Below are 17186 nucleotides of genomic sequence, written 5' to 3' on the forward strand. Positions count from 1 at the left end.
CCTTGTAAGTATTTATCTCCATAATTATCATTCTTCTGGCCACAGCAGGTGTGCCATAAATACTGGTTTTGCAGAGTGCTTGTTTGAGTTATTGCTTACTTAGACTTGCTTGTTTTCTTATTCCTAGCACTGAGCACAGAGATTCTGACCTAGAACAAGCCCAGGATGTCACAAACAAGATTCCCAAGGAGTATCAGATGAATAAGGAGCAGTGGAGCAGGGATCAGTCTCTTTTCTTCCCTACCTGAAACACGGCCTATAGACTTCTGTCCTAATTCACAAGGTGTGGCCAGAGCTGACCAACCAGTGGAGATCTAGGCCACGTTGACCCCAGGATGAACCTGAAGCAGCTGTCTTCCAGAAGTAAGGGGCAGGGTTGTAGTTACACAGTTTACCACCCAGGTGTATGATTTTCCACAATGGGAAACTGCAGGCTTCCTGTCATTATGAGTATGTCAATGATGAGGTTGGTTTTGTGTCTTTTCAATCACCTGGGATAGATCTGACTTCACTTCCAAGCCCCGAGGTCAATTTAATGCCAATAAACACATAGGTGGGAGGCAGGGAGGGGATGAAGAACACAGGTTCAGGAGCAGAGTGACTGGGTTCAAAGTCGGCCTCCCACCAGCCAGTCTGGTGGCCTTGGGCAAAATGACTTAACCTTTCCAAGCCCTAGTTTCTGTACCTGTACAGTGAAGATAGTATCTATCACCTACCTCCAAGACTCGTTAGGAGAATAAATTAATGAGCTGATTTAGTAAAGCACTAGGAATACAGAGTACACGCCCAATAAACGCCAGGGCTTGGGATGGCATCATTTTGCAATGGTGAACTTATTCCTGGCATGCAATTTTTCTAATACCCCAGTTCTCTCAGAGCAAAAATGGAAGACTGTTTGGAGTAAAAATAATAGTACTTTACTCATACCAACTGAAAATTCATACCAACACCCAAATGTTAACAGTTCTAACATCACATATCAGCGCAGGTTTTATTCTGTACTGATAGAAGGACAAGGGCAGCCATGATGGGGGTGGCTTCCATAAACCAGCACTTGGAAACATGCTGAGTGTCCTCTGGAGCGGCTGGGAGAAGGTCAACTAAAGCCCAAGACAGGTTCCCTTGAGGAAACTGCCATGTTCATCCCCGATTCTATTTTCAACGCAGCATTTACTCAGAAACTTCCCAAACCAAATTACTATAGCTGATCTACCTGGCAAGCATTGTTTCTTTCTGTTTATATCAGTTAAAAAAAAAAAAATCTAGCTTTCCGATGCATGCTTCTTCACCAGACAAGCTGTTCCAGTGACTATTTCTTCCTTACTCTTTAGAATAAATACAACAAGCTGCAAAAGGGTGTCAGAGATGGAGATATTTATTAACAACATCATCTGATTTGATTTCTCCCAATTTTACAGGGAAGCCTCAGAGGCTCTAAAGGTTGAATAATCGCCTCAAGTCACAGAGCTCTGGGGCGCCTGACAGGGCTGAATCCTGTCTTCTCCACCTCAAGTCCGAGATCCTTCTGCTGCTCCATGTGGCCCTCTAAACTTCACACTCTGATTTCCTTCCTCCCCAGCCCCAGCCCCAGCCTAGTGCACACACAGAAAACCTCGAATACACAGATCACCAAACTAATCTACAGATGCTGCTATTTCAATGCTCAGTCCCCAAAGATCTCAACAAGTGGCTAAATAACAAGAGCTATCTGGCAAAGGCAGATTTTAGAGGAGTTTACGGATTGTCTTTGAGATCAAAATCACATTTCTCACAGCGTGAGAATGTGCCCATTTTGGAGAGAGGGATGCAGAGGCCAAGGAGTGCAGTGACTTGTTAAAGCTTCCAAGCCCCTTGCCTGTGGCCGAGCCAGCACTCGAACTTTGACATCTGATTAGAAAACCTGCATGTTTCCACTTCCTCCCTCTCAGCCTAATTAGCCCTGTCACAAATGGTGCTGCCATTACTCTGTCCCAATCTGCTGCATTAAAAAAAGAAATTTAATTCATAAAGCATCTTCAGGTCAATTTGTTTTTTTAAATGCAGGCTGACTGAACTGTGGGAAATAAGTGCAGGTAGAAGAAGATCCTCTGCCCACCACAGGGCTCGATTTCAACAAAGCAAAGAGTTCAGACCAGCTCCCCAGACCAGAATAGCACTTACATTTATTGCCTACAAGATTTTAAAGGCCAGTGCTAGGAAAAGCCTGCATGGTGGTTGTTTTTTTTTTTTTTTTTTTAACCCCGTTGCTGAAGACATCTTCAATCACTGCTTTGTGTCAAAGGGGGAAGGAAAGAGGTTGTTTGTGAGCGCTGGCAGCATGGGGCTGAAATACAACCCAGAAGGCCTCGGTGTAGGTCAGGGATGAGCAAAGCCACAAAGAAAGGCAGCGAGCGAGAAGCCACCTCCTTGCTGGCTGCTCCTGAGAGCAGTTAAAGATAGAGATGGTGGCAGCTAATGGCGGGGGTGGGAGAGGGAGATGAAGTAGACTGCGAGGGAAGGTGCGGGGGGGACGGATATAATCCAACATACAGAAACCTGTCAGGAGGGGATTTATTTTTGTTCTGTGAGGGAGTATAATAGGGCTTTGCCTGCACTCTCAATAGCTGTTTTGAAGTGAACCCGGCTGGTATGTCTTTAATTTGTCATTTCATTATGAAACTGTTTCCCTTCCAAGAAGCCTTCAAGTCAGGAAGCTCTGTCTGCCCACACAGGAAATTCCTTTGCTTCAACTTCCCCAAAAAGGAAATTTCCCTCAGAAGTGAGCCCAGCATATGCCTTTGAGCAGGGCTGTTTCAAGAAACTTTGGCAGCTGAGTCCTGAAAACACCCCTGGCTCTCAGCTGCTGCTGCTGCTGCTGCTGGGGTTCTGGGATAAACAGTTCAGCTCCCACCCACGGGGTGGGGACCCCACCGAAACTGACCCTGGCCCACTCCTTCCTCTCTCTTCTTCATTTTCCTTGTGCTCATGCCCGCCTGCCCAGCACCCACCCCACATCCTCCGTAGGATGGGAGTTTTAGCTCTGAGAAGGAATCAGTACCTGCAACTTGCCTCAAGAAAAAAAGGTCCTTCCGCAGACTTATCTACATCACACTCAACTCACTCACTCACTCACTCACTCACACTTGTGAGGCAGATAGAGACAGCAGTATTTCAAATGAAGAGATTACCAGAAAGTAAAACAGCTGTTAATAGCTCCAAAAGCTGTACATTACCAAAGGACCTTTTTTCCAGGGTGGTAGATTTTTTTTTCCCCCAAACACACTTCTCCAGTGAGGATTTTAAGTAAAACATGAAAGGGGCAAAATCACAAATCACAGCATTATAAAAATTAATCTCTCAGACATACTGTGAATGACTCAGGGGGTGAGAGCCTGGAGCAGCTGTGCCCACGTGAGTAATAATATATAGTATTTATGAAGCTTCTTAGCAAAGTGGCATTAGCAGGAAACTACCAGACTCACAATTAATTTTCCATTTCAAATCACTTCATTTAAAAAAAAAAAGTTTGAAAAGGAAACAACAGAGACTCCCAAATCACAGGAAGAGGGGGTGGCTCTGAACTTCCAATTGTACAGTAAGCAGTGAGACAGACACTGAGATGCGGAGCTGAGATGGCCTGTGTGTTCGTCCTACAGTCAGGCTGGGTGGGAACAACAATGTGGTGGGATGTGGCCTCTCTACATGCTTCACGGGCCAGAACTCTGTAAGAGATGCTACTTATCAGGAAATAGTAATATTTAAGGGGCTAGTAAGAATCATAAGCTCACTGGGGGCCTCCCTGGTGGTGCAAGGAGTTAAGCATCAGCACTATGAAGCAATCCACAGCTACTGCAGCATGAGTTCGATTCTGGCCAGGGAGGTGAGCCACATGGTGCAGCAGACCTCTCCTGTCTCACCTGCTGCTCCCCTCAGCAGTGTATTTCAGTTAATCTGCCTGTTCTGCTCCCCAGTCTGTCTTTGGTAAATCTCCTTACCAGCCCCCCACCTCTGGCCTACACCTCAGTTCTTCTATGCAAAAATAAATTTAAAAAAAAAATCATATAGCTCACTGACATCTGAATATTAACCCTGAGGTTTGGGGTTGTGGTAGATATTTTTTGCGGAGTGGGTTTACAATTTTATTTTAGTGAGTTATTCTATTTTTCTAAAATTTATGAGGTTTTAACCACAGTTGGCTCTTAGAGACGGATCCAACAGTACTTTTCCTAGACTACCTAGAAGGGTCTAGGGAATAGCGCTTTGGCTTCTATTGTGAAGAACGGCGTAGGGTAGAAAGGGGGAGGCTGATGTACGGGCCCTGCCCCAACTAGCTCTGTGACTTTGGCCAAGTTCCTTCACCTCTTTAAACCTGACTTTTCATCAGTAAAGGGAGGATAATAAAACTCAATACACAGGACCATGGTGAGGATTAAATGATATATACGAGTGGAAAGTGATATATATGAGTGAAAAGTTCCTGCATAAGCACTCAATAACTGAAGTCATTGCTCCACAGGGAACTTAAGAAAGAGCTTTCCCCAAACTTCACACACCCACACTTCATATTAAGTTATTTGTTTGACCAGATATGGGTAAGCTCCCCACAAGTCAAGATTTCCCTGACCACTTCAGCTTGAGACTTGAATCAATGGCTCCCTTATCCCTCGGTATGGTTTTGGCATTACCATCCAACATTTAGTCAGCCCACAGGTAGAAAATTTTGGTAAGAATGGCCAAAAGGATAAAGGATTCAGATCTACCCCCCTCCCAGTTCACCCCTTCTCTCAAGGAACTGCAGATACACATTCTCAAGTTCACGATATGCTTTGCTCTGTCAGTACTGACAATGGCAATGTCCTGAGGGCCAACAGCCATGTGTATCAGCTTACTCATCTGGGTCAGAGGCCCAGGTTCTTAATGTTTTGTCTAAATCAAGGGGCCTGGATTTTTCCATCTAATCTTATCTATCTCCTCCATGAAGAAGGCCAGCCTCAAGCAAAATCAGGGGTTTGTTTCCTCTGCCCCCTCCTTTGACCTTCCAAGCTGGCCATGGTTCCTCTATTGTAAAAGATTGAAGAGATCTGATAAACTAATTTTCATTAAGACACCAGGGACTTATGGTATTAATTATCTCTATCCAAGGTACTAGCTGCTATCACAACTTTTTAAAGTGGAGCTAGATGGAAACAATGCCTGATCCACAAGGAAGGTATTTTACCGGTGGAATTTCAGGTGCCAGAACAGTCCATCATGGTAGATACTTAAGTTCAGGGCATGCTAAATAAATCACCACAATGGGGTGACCACATACCCACAGAAACATGATACCAAACCTGTTCACAAACAACCCCAGCCCTCCGTGCTGAATCCAGAGCAGGCTGGACAATGCATGTTTAGAAGCCAACCACTTTCTGAATCTCAACACTCCATCAGCAAACGGAGCCCTAGACGTGAGGCTTTACACACAGCTGGATTTACACACCCAGTTTCTTTGGATTCTTTCTCTGAATCACTATGGGAGGTACAGAAGCTCTGTGGTACAGACAGCTGCAGTAATAGCTATGAGATAACCCCAATCCACCTCTCTCTCATTTGGATTCATCTGAAGTAGAATTTTTCTTTACCTAAGAATCAAAAGAGAAAAATGTTCCTTTCACAAGTTCCAAACAAATTTTACATCAGCTTAGATCTGTATGGGTCTGTGGGTTCCTCTCCACACTCAATCAAAAGTTCTAGTGGCATCTAAAAGGACTTTTATAACTCCCAAGTCTCAAGGGAGGAATCTCTCTCCCAGGGAATTTTTTTTTTCTGTGTTCCTAAAGGTGTTTCAATAACCCCCCAAATATCTGGGTGAATATCTGAACCATGGCTGAAGTTTAAGGTCAGTGAAAGCCCTACCCAAAATGCTTGGCAGAGCTGTGAATAGGGGAACAAGAACTGGCTGTCCGGACGGGAGTTTTGTGAGGTGGCTTCACCACCACCTCCCACGAGAAGTGAAAAGACTAAGTGTGAGAGGTCAGGGCTGTGAGAACAGGGTGTAGAAGTCATCAGAATAAAAAAGAAAGGAAAGGCTTTCTCCCACTTTGTTTACTTCTAGTAGGAAAATGTGCCCGAGACAGATTAACCTTCCAAACCATCAGAAAAAACAGGTTTGTGAACTTGAACGGCCTCAGGGCTACATCCTGAAGGTAGGCACCCACTCCAGGAGGCAGGAGAAAGGGCCATTTTATTTCCTCAGGAGGGCTGCCACCCCATTATTTGCTCATAGTTGTTCCTCACCCTCTTGGGTGTCCCAAGAGTTACTTGAGGAGGCAAAATAAAACCCCTCATTGCTTTATTTACAAATCACTGCATTTTGGGGAAATCCTTTTTCCCCCCTAATCTTCCACCCTCTTTTTCACAGTTGATGGCAACGAGTAGATGATTTGAGTAACTAGTTCAGGGCCTCTATTTAGAAACAGTTTCTTGGGTGTGAGTTTTCATGCCCAGAGATAGTATACGTATCACAGATTCTCTCTGTTGGCTGGGGTGGATGGAAATGTACTTTAAAGTTCACCATCAAAGCCTTTACTTTAGAAGCTGAAAACCTTCACTCCCTTGCCAGCTATGCTTTTTTCCCCCCATAATTAATTAATGCAGTATTAATTGTGCATGTGCTATGGGCTGGCTCTAGGAGGATTCGTGTGGCCTATCCATGCCAATCTACTGGTGCTGCAAAGCCAGAGGACACCATCTAGAGAGGGAGCAAAATGCAGAAGGCCATTTTGAGAAGATACAGGAAAGGCAAAGAAGCTTCAAGTTGCAGAGGGGGATTCTCACAAATCATGCAGTTGGGGTCAAGTAGGAGTTACCAGGAGCCCGCCTGTGCATAATGCAATAAGCAAGTGATCAACTCAGACTCAAACTTCAGCCATGATTCGAATATTCACCCAGATATTTGGGGGGTTATTGAAAGGCCCGTTAGGAACACAAAAGAAATCCCCTGGGAGAGAGATTCTTCCCTTGGGACTTGGGGGTATAAATGTCCTTTTAGAAGCCACTAGAAATTTCTGATCAAGTGTGGAGTTAGGAGTGGGTGTTGCAAAAACAGGTGAGACAGCCTGAATTCGTCTGTAAGGTCCTGGGAGCCAGCATAAGGTGCCAGTGGCTGAGCCAGCCCTCAGCTTCTACCCTCAATGCCATCTCAATCGTGGGCAGTGTAGGGCAGCATCCCACAGTGTTAGCACTGACTTACCATAATTCTGTGCATCCCAGCAGCCTCATAAAACTACTACAGTTGAGGCACAGGACAGTTTCCCACATCACTGAAATACCACCACTTGCTCTAGAGTTTGATGTCAAGTGCTAGAAACCAAGGGAATGATCACTTAGCACATATAGGTAATGTTGCTAATATCCCTTGCATTTCTCTTCTGGAATTAGACAACAAGAACATGTTTGAGCTGCAGAGAACTTCAGGAATCACAGGCTCAGGTCACTTTGCTTTAGATTGAGCAAACTACAGTTGCAGGAGAAAGAATGAATGATTTGGGGTGACGCCCCTGGGTCAATGGCAGAGGACTGAGCCCCAGACAAATGCGCTCCCTACTCTGTCACCCAGAGCTAGGGTTCCTAGCACATAAGCCACATGGGTAAACTAAGGCAGGAAAATGCAGATTTTTCTAAAGCATGTTGGAGAACAAAAAGCATCAGGAAGTGAGATGCAGCAATTTGTGGACCTAATAATCCACTTCTCAATAGCCCCACAGCCTTTCTTACTGTTTATAGTCATCTGAGAGGCAGATCACCTCTTTTAAAAGATGGAAAATTGTGAGCAACAGGGAGACCTCTTTTTACTTCATTTAATTTTGTTTCTACCTTCTAGAATGTACACAGATACCTGAAAACAGGCTGCAGATAACAGCATGTATAAAGGATTGAACTGGAAAATTTACCTTCTACTTTCAAAAGACTGTCTCTGATTTTATCCCTTTGGCCTTCCTTATCCCTAGTTCATATAAATTTTGCTTTAAAAAAAAAAAAAAAGGTCAACCTATAAGCTTCGATTTTCTCCTTCCAACCAGCAGCTAGAAGGAAATGACTTCCATCAGTCCCTAGTGCTTTTAAGAAGCCACACAGTGACATGGAAAAGAAAAAGCCTCAGATTTGAAATTCCCTCTGGATTCAAATCCCGGCTCCTGAACTTTCTGTCGATGTCAGGAATTTGGCCTTGCTCAGTCTCAGATAGAAAACAGATCATGACATCTAACTCGCAGTGTCAGTGATTATTGAGAATAATATAAAGTTCTTGGCACAGTACTGAGCAAGGGACAATGCCAGCCTATTGCCTACACTGCTGCAAAGGAGGTTTTGTCACCGTTACAGTGACACAGGGTGGCTCTTAAGGCATCAAGGGGGCTTTGGTGGTGGGTGTGGTGACCATCACCTAAAAAGGTGAACCTAATCCCCTAAATCATACAGTGCTGTAAACCAATGTTACCTCACATAGCTCCGATGAACGGGAGGGTGGGGTATGAGGACAAAAAAAGAAACTCATTTCAAAGGTAAGTCACTCCTGGAAAACAAATGGGTAATTAAATCCTAACATTGTGACTGCTGAAGTGGAGTTGTGAGAAACTGCCTGATACCCCTGTAATTTTTCTTAAGCTAGAGCAATTTGATTCCCTTCAACACACATCTACATCCTATTTTTTTTTTTAATGATTATTACATCTCTTCTTTACAAACCTTCACCCTCTTCAATGAACCACTTATTTAATGTCCCCGCTGGAGAATTCAGCGCTGGCTGAATGGGTGAAGTGCAGTGTGCCCTGCATAGCTCTGCACGATGAGCCTCTTGTTCCCCAGCATCCAGACTGCACCCACCTCATCCATGCACCGGATCCCAAACCTACATGGGCAATCTGCATTTCTATTACTGAAATCTGAGCGCTCCATTTGAGGCTATTTCTATCCATGATCCAGAGGAAACACAAATAGAGACATTTCAAGAGAACAGGATTTAGTCCACCTACCCCAGAGGGAAGCAGTAAATATCAGGGCAAGTTCTTGGGAATTTGCAGTTAGCATGTGGCCAGAGACGGGTTGCATTCACTGACATCCTCAGAACTCCAATACCTCACCTGGATGGTACACGCAATGGAATCAGTGGCCCACAGTGAAATCAGTAACACCCAAAGGCTCCTGCTAACAGTTACCTCTGGAAAGGCATAAAGATGAAACTGTCGAATTCGTTCCTGACAAAAAGCCCAAGACTCTGAGTTACTGATGATGTTAACTCAGGCATGAAGCAAAACGGGAGAAAATATTAAAGCAAACTACAAAATACACTTGTTTATAAAACAAGTCATGAAATAATACATTTGTATTTGAGAATGGAAACTTCTCCGTATTTGGGGAGACTCAGTCCAGTTGACGTTTGGTGATAAAGAAGAGAAGGGGTGGAGGCGAGCACAGTCCCAACCAACATCGTGTTGATTCTATTGTCTCGCCAGCAAGGATCACACACATCTACAGGAGGCTGAGCATGGACACACGGTCAGGTGCCCCTCAATTACACAGTCCTAAGACTGCAAGAGAAAGAACGCAGGGGAGCGAAAGATGAGGAGCCCCAAGAGGAGACAGAAGAAGCGGAAATATTTCTGATCTCTGTGGCTGTTTCAGTCTCTTCTCACCGAACTGACTGGTTCTCATTGTCTTTTACTTTTTAAAAAAGATTTATTTATTTATACATACAAGAGCTGGAGTGTAGGCCAGAGGTGCGGGGGGTAAGAGGATTCACCAGAGACAGTGGGAAACAGAACAGATGGACTGACTGAAACACATTGCTGAGGGGAGCAGCAGGCGAGACAGGAGAGGTCTGCTGTGCCATGTGGGTAGCTCCCTGGCCAGGGATCAAACTCGTGCTGCAGTGGCTACAGACTGCTTCACAGTGCTGATGCTTAAATTAACCCATTGAGCCACCAGGCAGGCCCCTCATTGTCTTTTACTTGTAAATGCTTTCTCTCCACCAGTTTATTTTGTGTTGGGTCTAGAACAGAGCTGGACACCACTGGGTTCACAGAAAGAACCCACAGCACCAGGTAGGGGCAAGCAGTGGCCAGTAGCTTCCAAAGGTCTAGTGCATAATTCTAAGGAAACTGAGAACAGCCACTCCCCCCAGGATCAGAGCCATTCTCTCAGAGCTCAGGCTGGAGGAACTGCCTTAAATGTACACAGAGCGCAAGGCATGAAATGCGAAGTGAAAGAAAAGGTCAATAGACCTCTGGTTATATATTTAAAAAAAAAATACGACAACTATAAATAGCTGCATTTATTGAAGCTGCTTCCTTATCAGGAAGCATGGAGCTAGGAATTAACGTCTGCCTGCATCGGAAATTCTTTCAGACTGCAAACCCAAAAAGGAAATTTCCCTTCCAAAGCATCCCGGCTGTTCTGTTGTAGGCTGTTTTTTCTCTTCATGCTGTTAGAAGCAGCTCACCAGGGCCTGAATGCGGCCATACATATGGCTGGCAGAGAAGAAAGCCTTGAATAGAAAAAGTGAAGGCCCCCAAAGGAAAGCTTAAGGGGGAACAAAACATAAAACACCAGTGGCTGGCCATCTCCGTTAGAAGTCCTATTGCTTTGTCAAGGCACAGGCTGAGAATTAAATCTCTGTCCCCGTGTCCTTGTCTCAACTCTGAGGGTGATGTCATGACACGTCACAGGCAGCTGAGCAAGGCAAGGCCATGTTTGGAACACTGAAAATGGCCAAGGACAGGGAAGCTTTGCTAGGTCCTATAAGAAGGGTGGGGAAGGCTATGGAAGGCTTCCAGATTGAGCAAGGCCAGTGCAGGTGAGTTCCAGCAAGGCCAGGGCAGATGCTGCTATGGTGTGAGTAGCAAAGGCCCAAAAGGATGCAGAGCCCTAGAGCCCGACTGAGCTTCTAGAAATCTGAGGGAGCAGTTAGAAGATCAAGCTGATTTCCATAGTGCCTTAGAGAAAGCAGTCTCAATACGATGTAAACCACATTCTAGGCCCTTTCTGCAATGAAACAGACATGAAAGAACATATGTGCTTCTCATGACCCTTGAAAGTGGGGGGTGTCCCCTCCTAAACAGTTACCAGCTCTGCAAACAGAAATAGAGCTCTACTGTGTTACTGGCCACTGTGTGCCTAGCACTGTGCTTGGTATTATGTCAATCAGCACCAATATTTATAAGAAATGTCCTCCTTATAACACACTAGGAATGTTAGAAATTTGAGTCCTCAGGTGAAATCCTCTACTACAGAGAAACAGTCCTGGAATGTATCTTGGGTCTGTCTGCACCCAAGTCCTTTCTACTGACAAGTTATTTCATTTGGAAACTCCAAAAAAATCTATGTGTTTCCGGGTGGTCCTCTGTGGTGAAATGCCAGGGAATGTGGGTGCCCGGCCGAGACCCTTCTCAGGCCTTGGTGGCCAGCTCTGTCCAGAGATAAAATGAAATTCAACCTGAGCTGACAAGAAATGGGTAGCAGAAATGGGTGCACAAAGCCAGAATGCATTATCCACAGTGACATCTCAGGTTCCTGATGGAAGTCAGCCTGTTGGGGTTCAGTCCAAATGGATGGTCAAGTGTACACTCGCCAGAGCTATGCCCTGTCCTTGTGCCCAGCCTGCCCAGGCGCCAACAGTCTGCATAGCCTTTACTTTTAAGTTCAGGAGACTCTACCACTGTCTTCTCCAAAGAAAGCCAAAGGATGAACTTTGAAACAGAAATCACATTGGACTCTTCGTGTGCTGTGGGGATCTGGATAGATCTGAGTCCACAGGCATCACAAAATTAAATAAAAAGAGGTGCCATCCTCTTTAATGAGTGATGTATGGTTAAATGCTGTATGGTGCTCTTTAATGAGTGCTGTATGGTTAAATGAGATAATATGTATGCTTGCATTTTGTTACTTAGAAGAATAGAAAATACTAACTATGATCATATTTAACTCCCGTTTTTGTCTCTTCCTTTGGGAACAAAATAACTCCAAGGGATAAGGAATTATTGCTCCTGCTAATGAGAAAAGAGAGGCCATGGGCCTCCCCTGGTGGCACAGGCAGTTGAGTGCCGCGCTGTGAAGCTGTCCGCAGCCTCTGCAGCGCCGATTTCATCCCGGCCGGCCAGCGAGGGTCCCACATGGCGCGCAGACCTCCACTGCCGCACCCGCTGCTCCCCTCAGAACTGTATTTCGTCAGTCTGCCTGTTCTGTTCCCTGCTCTGGCACTGGTAAGTCCTCTCACCCTCCCGCACATCTGGCCTATACCCTGGTTCTTGCATAAATAAATAAATCTTAAAGAGAGAGAGAGAGAAAGAGAGAGAGAGAGAGAGAGAGAGAGAGAGAGAGAGAGAGAGGCCTTATTGCCTCTCCTCTCCCTCTCCTAGTTCGAAGATAGCTGGCCTGTCATGCGACCGTCTCAAACTGTTACTTTGCTGAGACGGCAAAATCACCAAGCGGGTGAGCAGCAATGTAAGATTTCCAAAGGAAGGCATTAAATTAAATTATTAAACACACACAAGTAGGAGTAGTAATGTAAGAATTTTGAAAGATTCACAAGGAAAGGAAATAGAGCTAGGGGACGATTTCTGCCATTCTGACTCCAGAAAACTCCAAGCGGTTATTATGGCTATTTATTAACCCACAATATCATAAACCGTAACCCTATTAAATGTGATGAATGAGTCCTAGGTTCCAATGTTTAAATATCAATTCATAGGGATTTTAGAAGGCCAGGGTGGCTCTGCAAAATGTAAAGTCTTTGGTTAAAGCAGCATGATGGTAACCTGTGATTAGATGCGATTATTTCAACTAAATGTGAAATGATGATGTAGAAAGGAATTTAAAATAAAGACAAGACATCTGGTGATTTAAATTCTGCCCCATGAATCTGAAATGCAGTTATCCTTCTCACACGGCAGCCTGAGCGTCACTGTTTGAGGTCAAGTTTTAAGAGTGAGTACCACCTTGTGAGACGCTGGGTTGCCCCCTCTGTAGCACCCCCAAATTTAGAAAGAAGGGATCTCTGGGCAGGCAAATGAGAAAGTATCTCCCTCATGCTGGAAGCCCCTAGTAAGAATCAGAAAAAGGAATCCCTGGCGCCAGGCAACAACCCTTCAATGCTGAAAGAATGAGAATTGATCCTTTCTAAGCATTCTTGGGGTCCCTGGTCCTTCCACGCAGTCAGGACATGAAGTTTATGGTTCCCTATAAAGAATGGAACTTTTTTTTTTGTCTACATGCCATCAGCTCTTTACACTTCAGCTCTTTCACCTTCAAGCTTAAAAAAAAGAAAAAAAAATCCAGACTATGAGAGAGAAAGAAAATAGCAGCCTTGTGTGTCTTCTCAATAAACATAGTTGGGTTTACTCTCCTAGTGAAACAGGGAAGTTTCAGGAAAATGCTATAGGGTGGTTGAAGGCACCACCTGCAAGCTGGGGAACTGACCAGGCCTGAACTGACTAGACCCTGCCTATCCCTTTTAAGTCCTCCATAATCACCACTTAACACTTGGCTCCATTTATCACTTTGCTTTTAATCACAGGCAAAAAAGGGAAAAGGTAGTACTTTCAACTTCCACCAGCTTGCTAATTGGAACCACTGTGCGTTCAGTTGGCTACAGTAGCCCTGTATTTGCAGAACAAAATGGTGAGAAGCCCTCAGTATGAGAGTCTTAAATATTATGATCCCCATCCTGCTCCCGACTACCCCCAGGAAAAGCTCGCCTGTGATTTAAGAGTGGAAAGAGGAAACGAAGGAGGGACGAGCTAGGAGAACAGGGGTTTCTCTGGAGACAGTGAGGAGCAATGGTGAGAACCGGCCACTCTGAGACAAACCAGTCTGGTGACTATCTCTTTAAAACAAGCAGCTAAAAATGCTTCCAACCTAGCAATACCATAAATGTCCCGCTGCTGTCTTGGCTTCAGATTCTTCCCCGTACTTTCCATCAGCATTCCACCGGGAATTGTCTGGAATCCCAGCTTAAAACAGCAATAACCCAATTCCCTGGTCAGAGTATTTATTTTCTTTTAGGTTTGCAAGCCCAGCTGGGATGCATCTTCAAGTGTGCACCACGGCCTCGCCCGTCCTCGGGCTACACAGCCTGTTTCCCAAACAGCAGGAAGGGCGGCCGAGTCCTGGAACAGGAGAGGAAGGAGGGCAGCTCAGCCTCCTGCGGAAAGTCCCAGCGGAGGGCACAGAGCAAGAGCCTGGGAAGCTCCACTTTCAGAGGATTTATTCCAGATGCAGGAACCAGGGGTGTCACAACAGGGCTCGTGCAGATTACCGAGGAGGTCTCTAAGGTCAGACTGCCAGAGAGTAGCAATCAGGCAAGCCCTGATCCCAACCTGAGTCCATAAACTAACAAATGATTATTCCCCAAGGTTGGCGATAATGTGCTACAATCCTAAATCTAAGTATTTATTTACATGGGCATCTGGCTACCCACCCACTCATCCATCCATCCATTCACCCAACCATCCATCCACCCATGTGTCCATTTCTCTATCCCTCCCTCCTTCTCTCCATCCGTCCCTCCTTCCAAAAGAGACATGCAAATTTATTCAACCATGGATTGACCAGTTAGAACAAATTCCAGCCACCAACCAATACTATGGCTAAGTGTCATTCCTGAATCCACCTACCCATACATCCACCCATCCAAAAAAAAAAAAAAAATGCTAAACCCATTCACAAAGTGGTATAATAGACAAAGAGCCTAGGCTCTGGAATCAGACAGGCCTGAGTCTGCATCCTGACTTTCTCTTACTCACTATTGAGGAGTTACTTAAATTCACTAAGCTCTGAGTTCCTTATATGTGGCATGGATATAGGGATACTCTCAAGGTATTACTGTAAAAAACTAAATAATTTACACAAAGGGCTTCACACCGTGCTCAGTCCCGGGCAATCCCACAATAAATATTAGCTATTACGACTGTGTGCAAGGCACACGCCTGGCAAACAGTGGGAGGCAGCACAGCAGTAGCTCAATGAGGAAACTCTCTGCTCAAGAAAACATTAAAGTGCTGGTGTGGAAGAACGTTCTGAGCAGGGAGGATGAGGCCTTAGGTAAGATCAGAAGATTCTGAAGTTAAGAGGGTCATTAGACATTCTCTTATCCAATCTCAGTAGGACAACTGAGTAATGTACCGAGACTTACTAGTTGAACAGTAGAACTAGTTAAGCATCCTGATCCCCTGACTGCCAGTTGTTTTACCATGATGACTTTTTTTTTTTTTTAAAACCATGCAAGGAGATCAAGAATTTTAAGGAAAGGTGCTTCTATGACAAAAAGAGTTAATCATGGAAATGCCCCCAGAGGCAAACCAGGAGTTAGGGTCTCCATTGGGGTATGTCTCAAAGCACAGGAATAAAAATGTATGAAAGAAACCTCAACCTGTTTGGGACAAGTGTTTGGACTGTAAGCTTCACAAAGGTAGGTAAAGAGTCAGTGTTGTTCATCTTTGGTATCCAGAGGACGTGAGCAATCAATGACTGTTTGTTGAATGACTACATAAACGAGCTTTGGGAGCAGAAGTGCTGTGCCTTTGGGCGTGAGTATGTTCCACCCTGAAGTGAACACACAGGTCACAGTACAGGTTCTGCTATCATCTGGCTGTGGTTTCATTGCCAGTCCCGCCTGCTCCAGTTCACTGAGGACAACACTGCCCATAGCCACGACCTTGGAGCTTTTACCATTCCCACAAGTTCCCTGTGGAGGGAATGGCAGTGTGGAGCGAAGTAGGGGTGTGCAGAAAACAATGCACAGTGACTGGAAATCCTGACGGACACAACGAGAGGCAGAAAGAGGAAGGAATCTCATGCCCCTAACTCCCTGCAAAAATCCCAATAACTGTCTTCACTGTGGGGGAGAAAGGCTAAGGCAGCAAGGCTCCCCCCAGTACTTCCCAGTGACACAGCCCACTGATCCCCTGTGCAAGCACAGCGAGAAAAGCAAGCTTGCACCCTCTGTGCCCTCTGGGGCTCCCCTTTCAGCCATCCGAGGAGGGATGAACAAGAGGTGGAGAATAACCTGGGAGTGTCATCATGCAGAAAGAGACGGCCAGCACCACCGATGGCAGCACCATGGAAGGTACTAGAAATCAGCTGGGGAAAGGCCAAGATGACCCCCAGTGTCCTCCATAACCTGGACTCGTGCCCTTGTGATAATATTCAAGCCAGACAACCTGGCGTTTTCTTGGACGCCTGCGATCAGGGTGAGAAGCAGGTGATTCCTTCCCCCTGGCTGCCCCCATCACATTTTATCATCTGGGTTGGGTGGCCACACAAGGAAAACATGGAGGAAATGACAGGTGTTGGCGGCTTTGGAGTCTGGTCCTAGGGAGCCACCCCTGACGCTCTGCCAGGTGGCGTTGAGGATCCAGGCAGGGGCACTGGTAGAGACGACTTGGGAGAGGAAGGTGGGAGCACCACACGTTGACAGGGGCTGTTGCAGCACAGCAAGCGCGGGAGAAGCAAGAGAGGCGAGGGACCCTTTGGAGGGACAAAGGGTCTATGTGGGCCTCAAAAAAGACAGGGAAACAGCAGCCAGCATGGAAAACTCGGGAGGAAGGAGGGACAGAGACAAAAGGAACAGCCCACAACTTAACAGCCAAGCAGGGAGTGAGTCCCGCTCAGAAAGCGAGCACAATTTAGGACCTCAGGAAATATTCAAGGGAAGCTGTGGGAATTTAGAGAGACGACCTATCCCCCAAATTTCACTTTTCTTATCCAAGAAGCTGCGTGTACTTGCTATGTAACCGCACATTTCCAGATCTGGAGGGGTGACATGCCTTAGTCAGAGGCCAAGCGAATACACGGGAGAAACCCAGGACAGGAATCTCAAGCTCTTCAAAGCTTGGGACGGAGGGGCGGGAGAAGGGACAAAAGATTCCAAAGCTTCCAGAAGCTGCATGAAAACAATCCCAGAGTTCCCTCCAGGCTGAAGCGCTCTGCCCCCGCCCCCGTGCCATCCATCATCCTGGCCCTCTTGTCCATGCGCCTGTCCCTTGGTCAGTCTGTCTGTCTGTCCCCGACCCGGGCGCGAACACTCACGCAGGTGTGCGGGCAGGCGGATCGAGTCTTCCTCCATCCTGAGCGCTCGGGGCACTGGAACATGAAGTGGGGTCGAGGAGGCGTAACTCGGCACCGGGCTCTCGGGAGGTGTATATGAAATTCGTTCCTGCTGTTAAAAATAA

At 45.9% G+C, this 17186-nt stretch overlaps 1 protein-coding gene across 2 annotated transcripts in view; it reads right to left on the reverse strand.

The window, feature by feature from the left end:
• Positions 1-17186, reverse strand: part of ETV6 (ETS variant transcription factor 6) — a gene marked incomplete at both ends in the record, with an annotated part of 225586 nt that overhangs the window by 114492 nt on the left and 93908 nt on the right. Inside the window, one exon of one of the 2 annotated variants that reach the window (XM_084255613.1) lies at positions 17044-17170. In XM_084255613.1, coding sequence (XP_084111739.1) covers positions 17044-17170 — 127 coding nt within the window. Of the gene's footprint in view, positions 1-17043; positions 17174-17186 lie in introns of both variants that reach the window. The other variant, XM_084255612.1, reaches the window with a different exon arrangement.

The sequence above is a fragment of the Talpa europaea genome (assembly GCF_964194135.1).
Source record: "Talpa europaea genome assembly, chromosome: 15".
Lineage (NCBI taxonomy): Eukaryota > Metazoa > Chordata > Mammalia > Eulipotyphla > Talpidae > Talpa > Talpa europaea.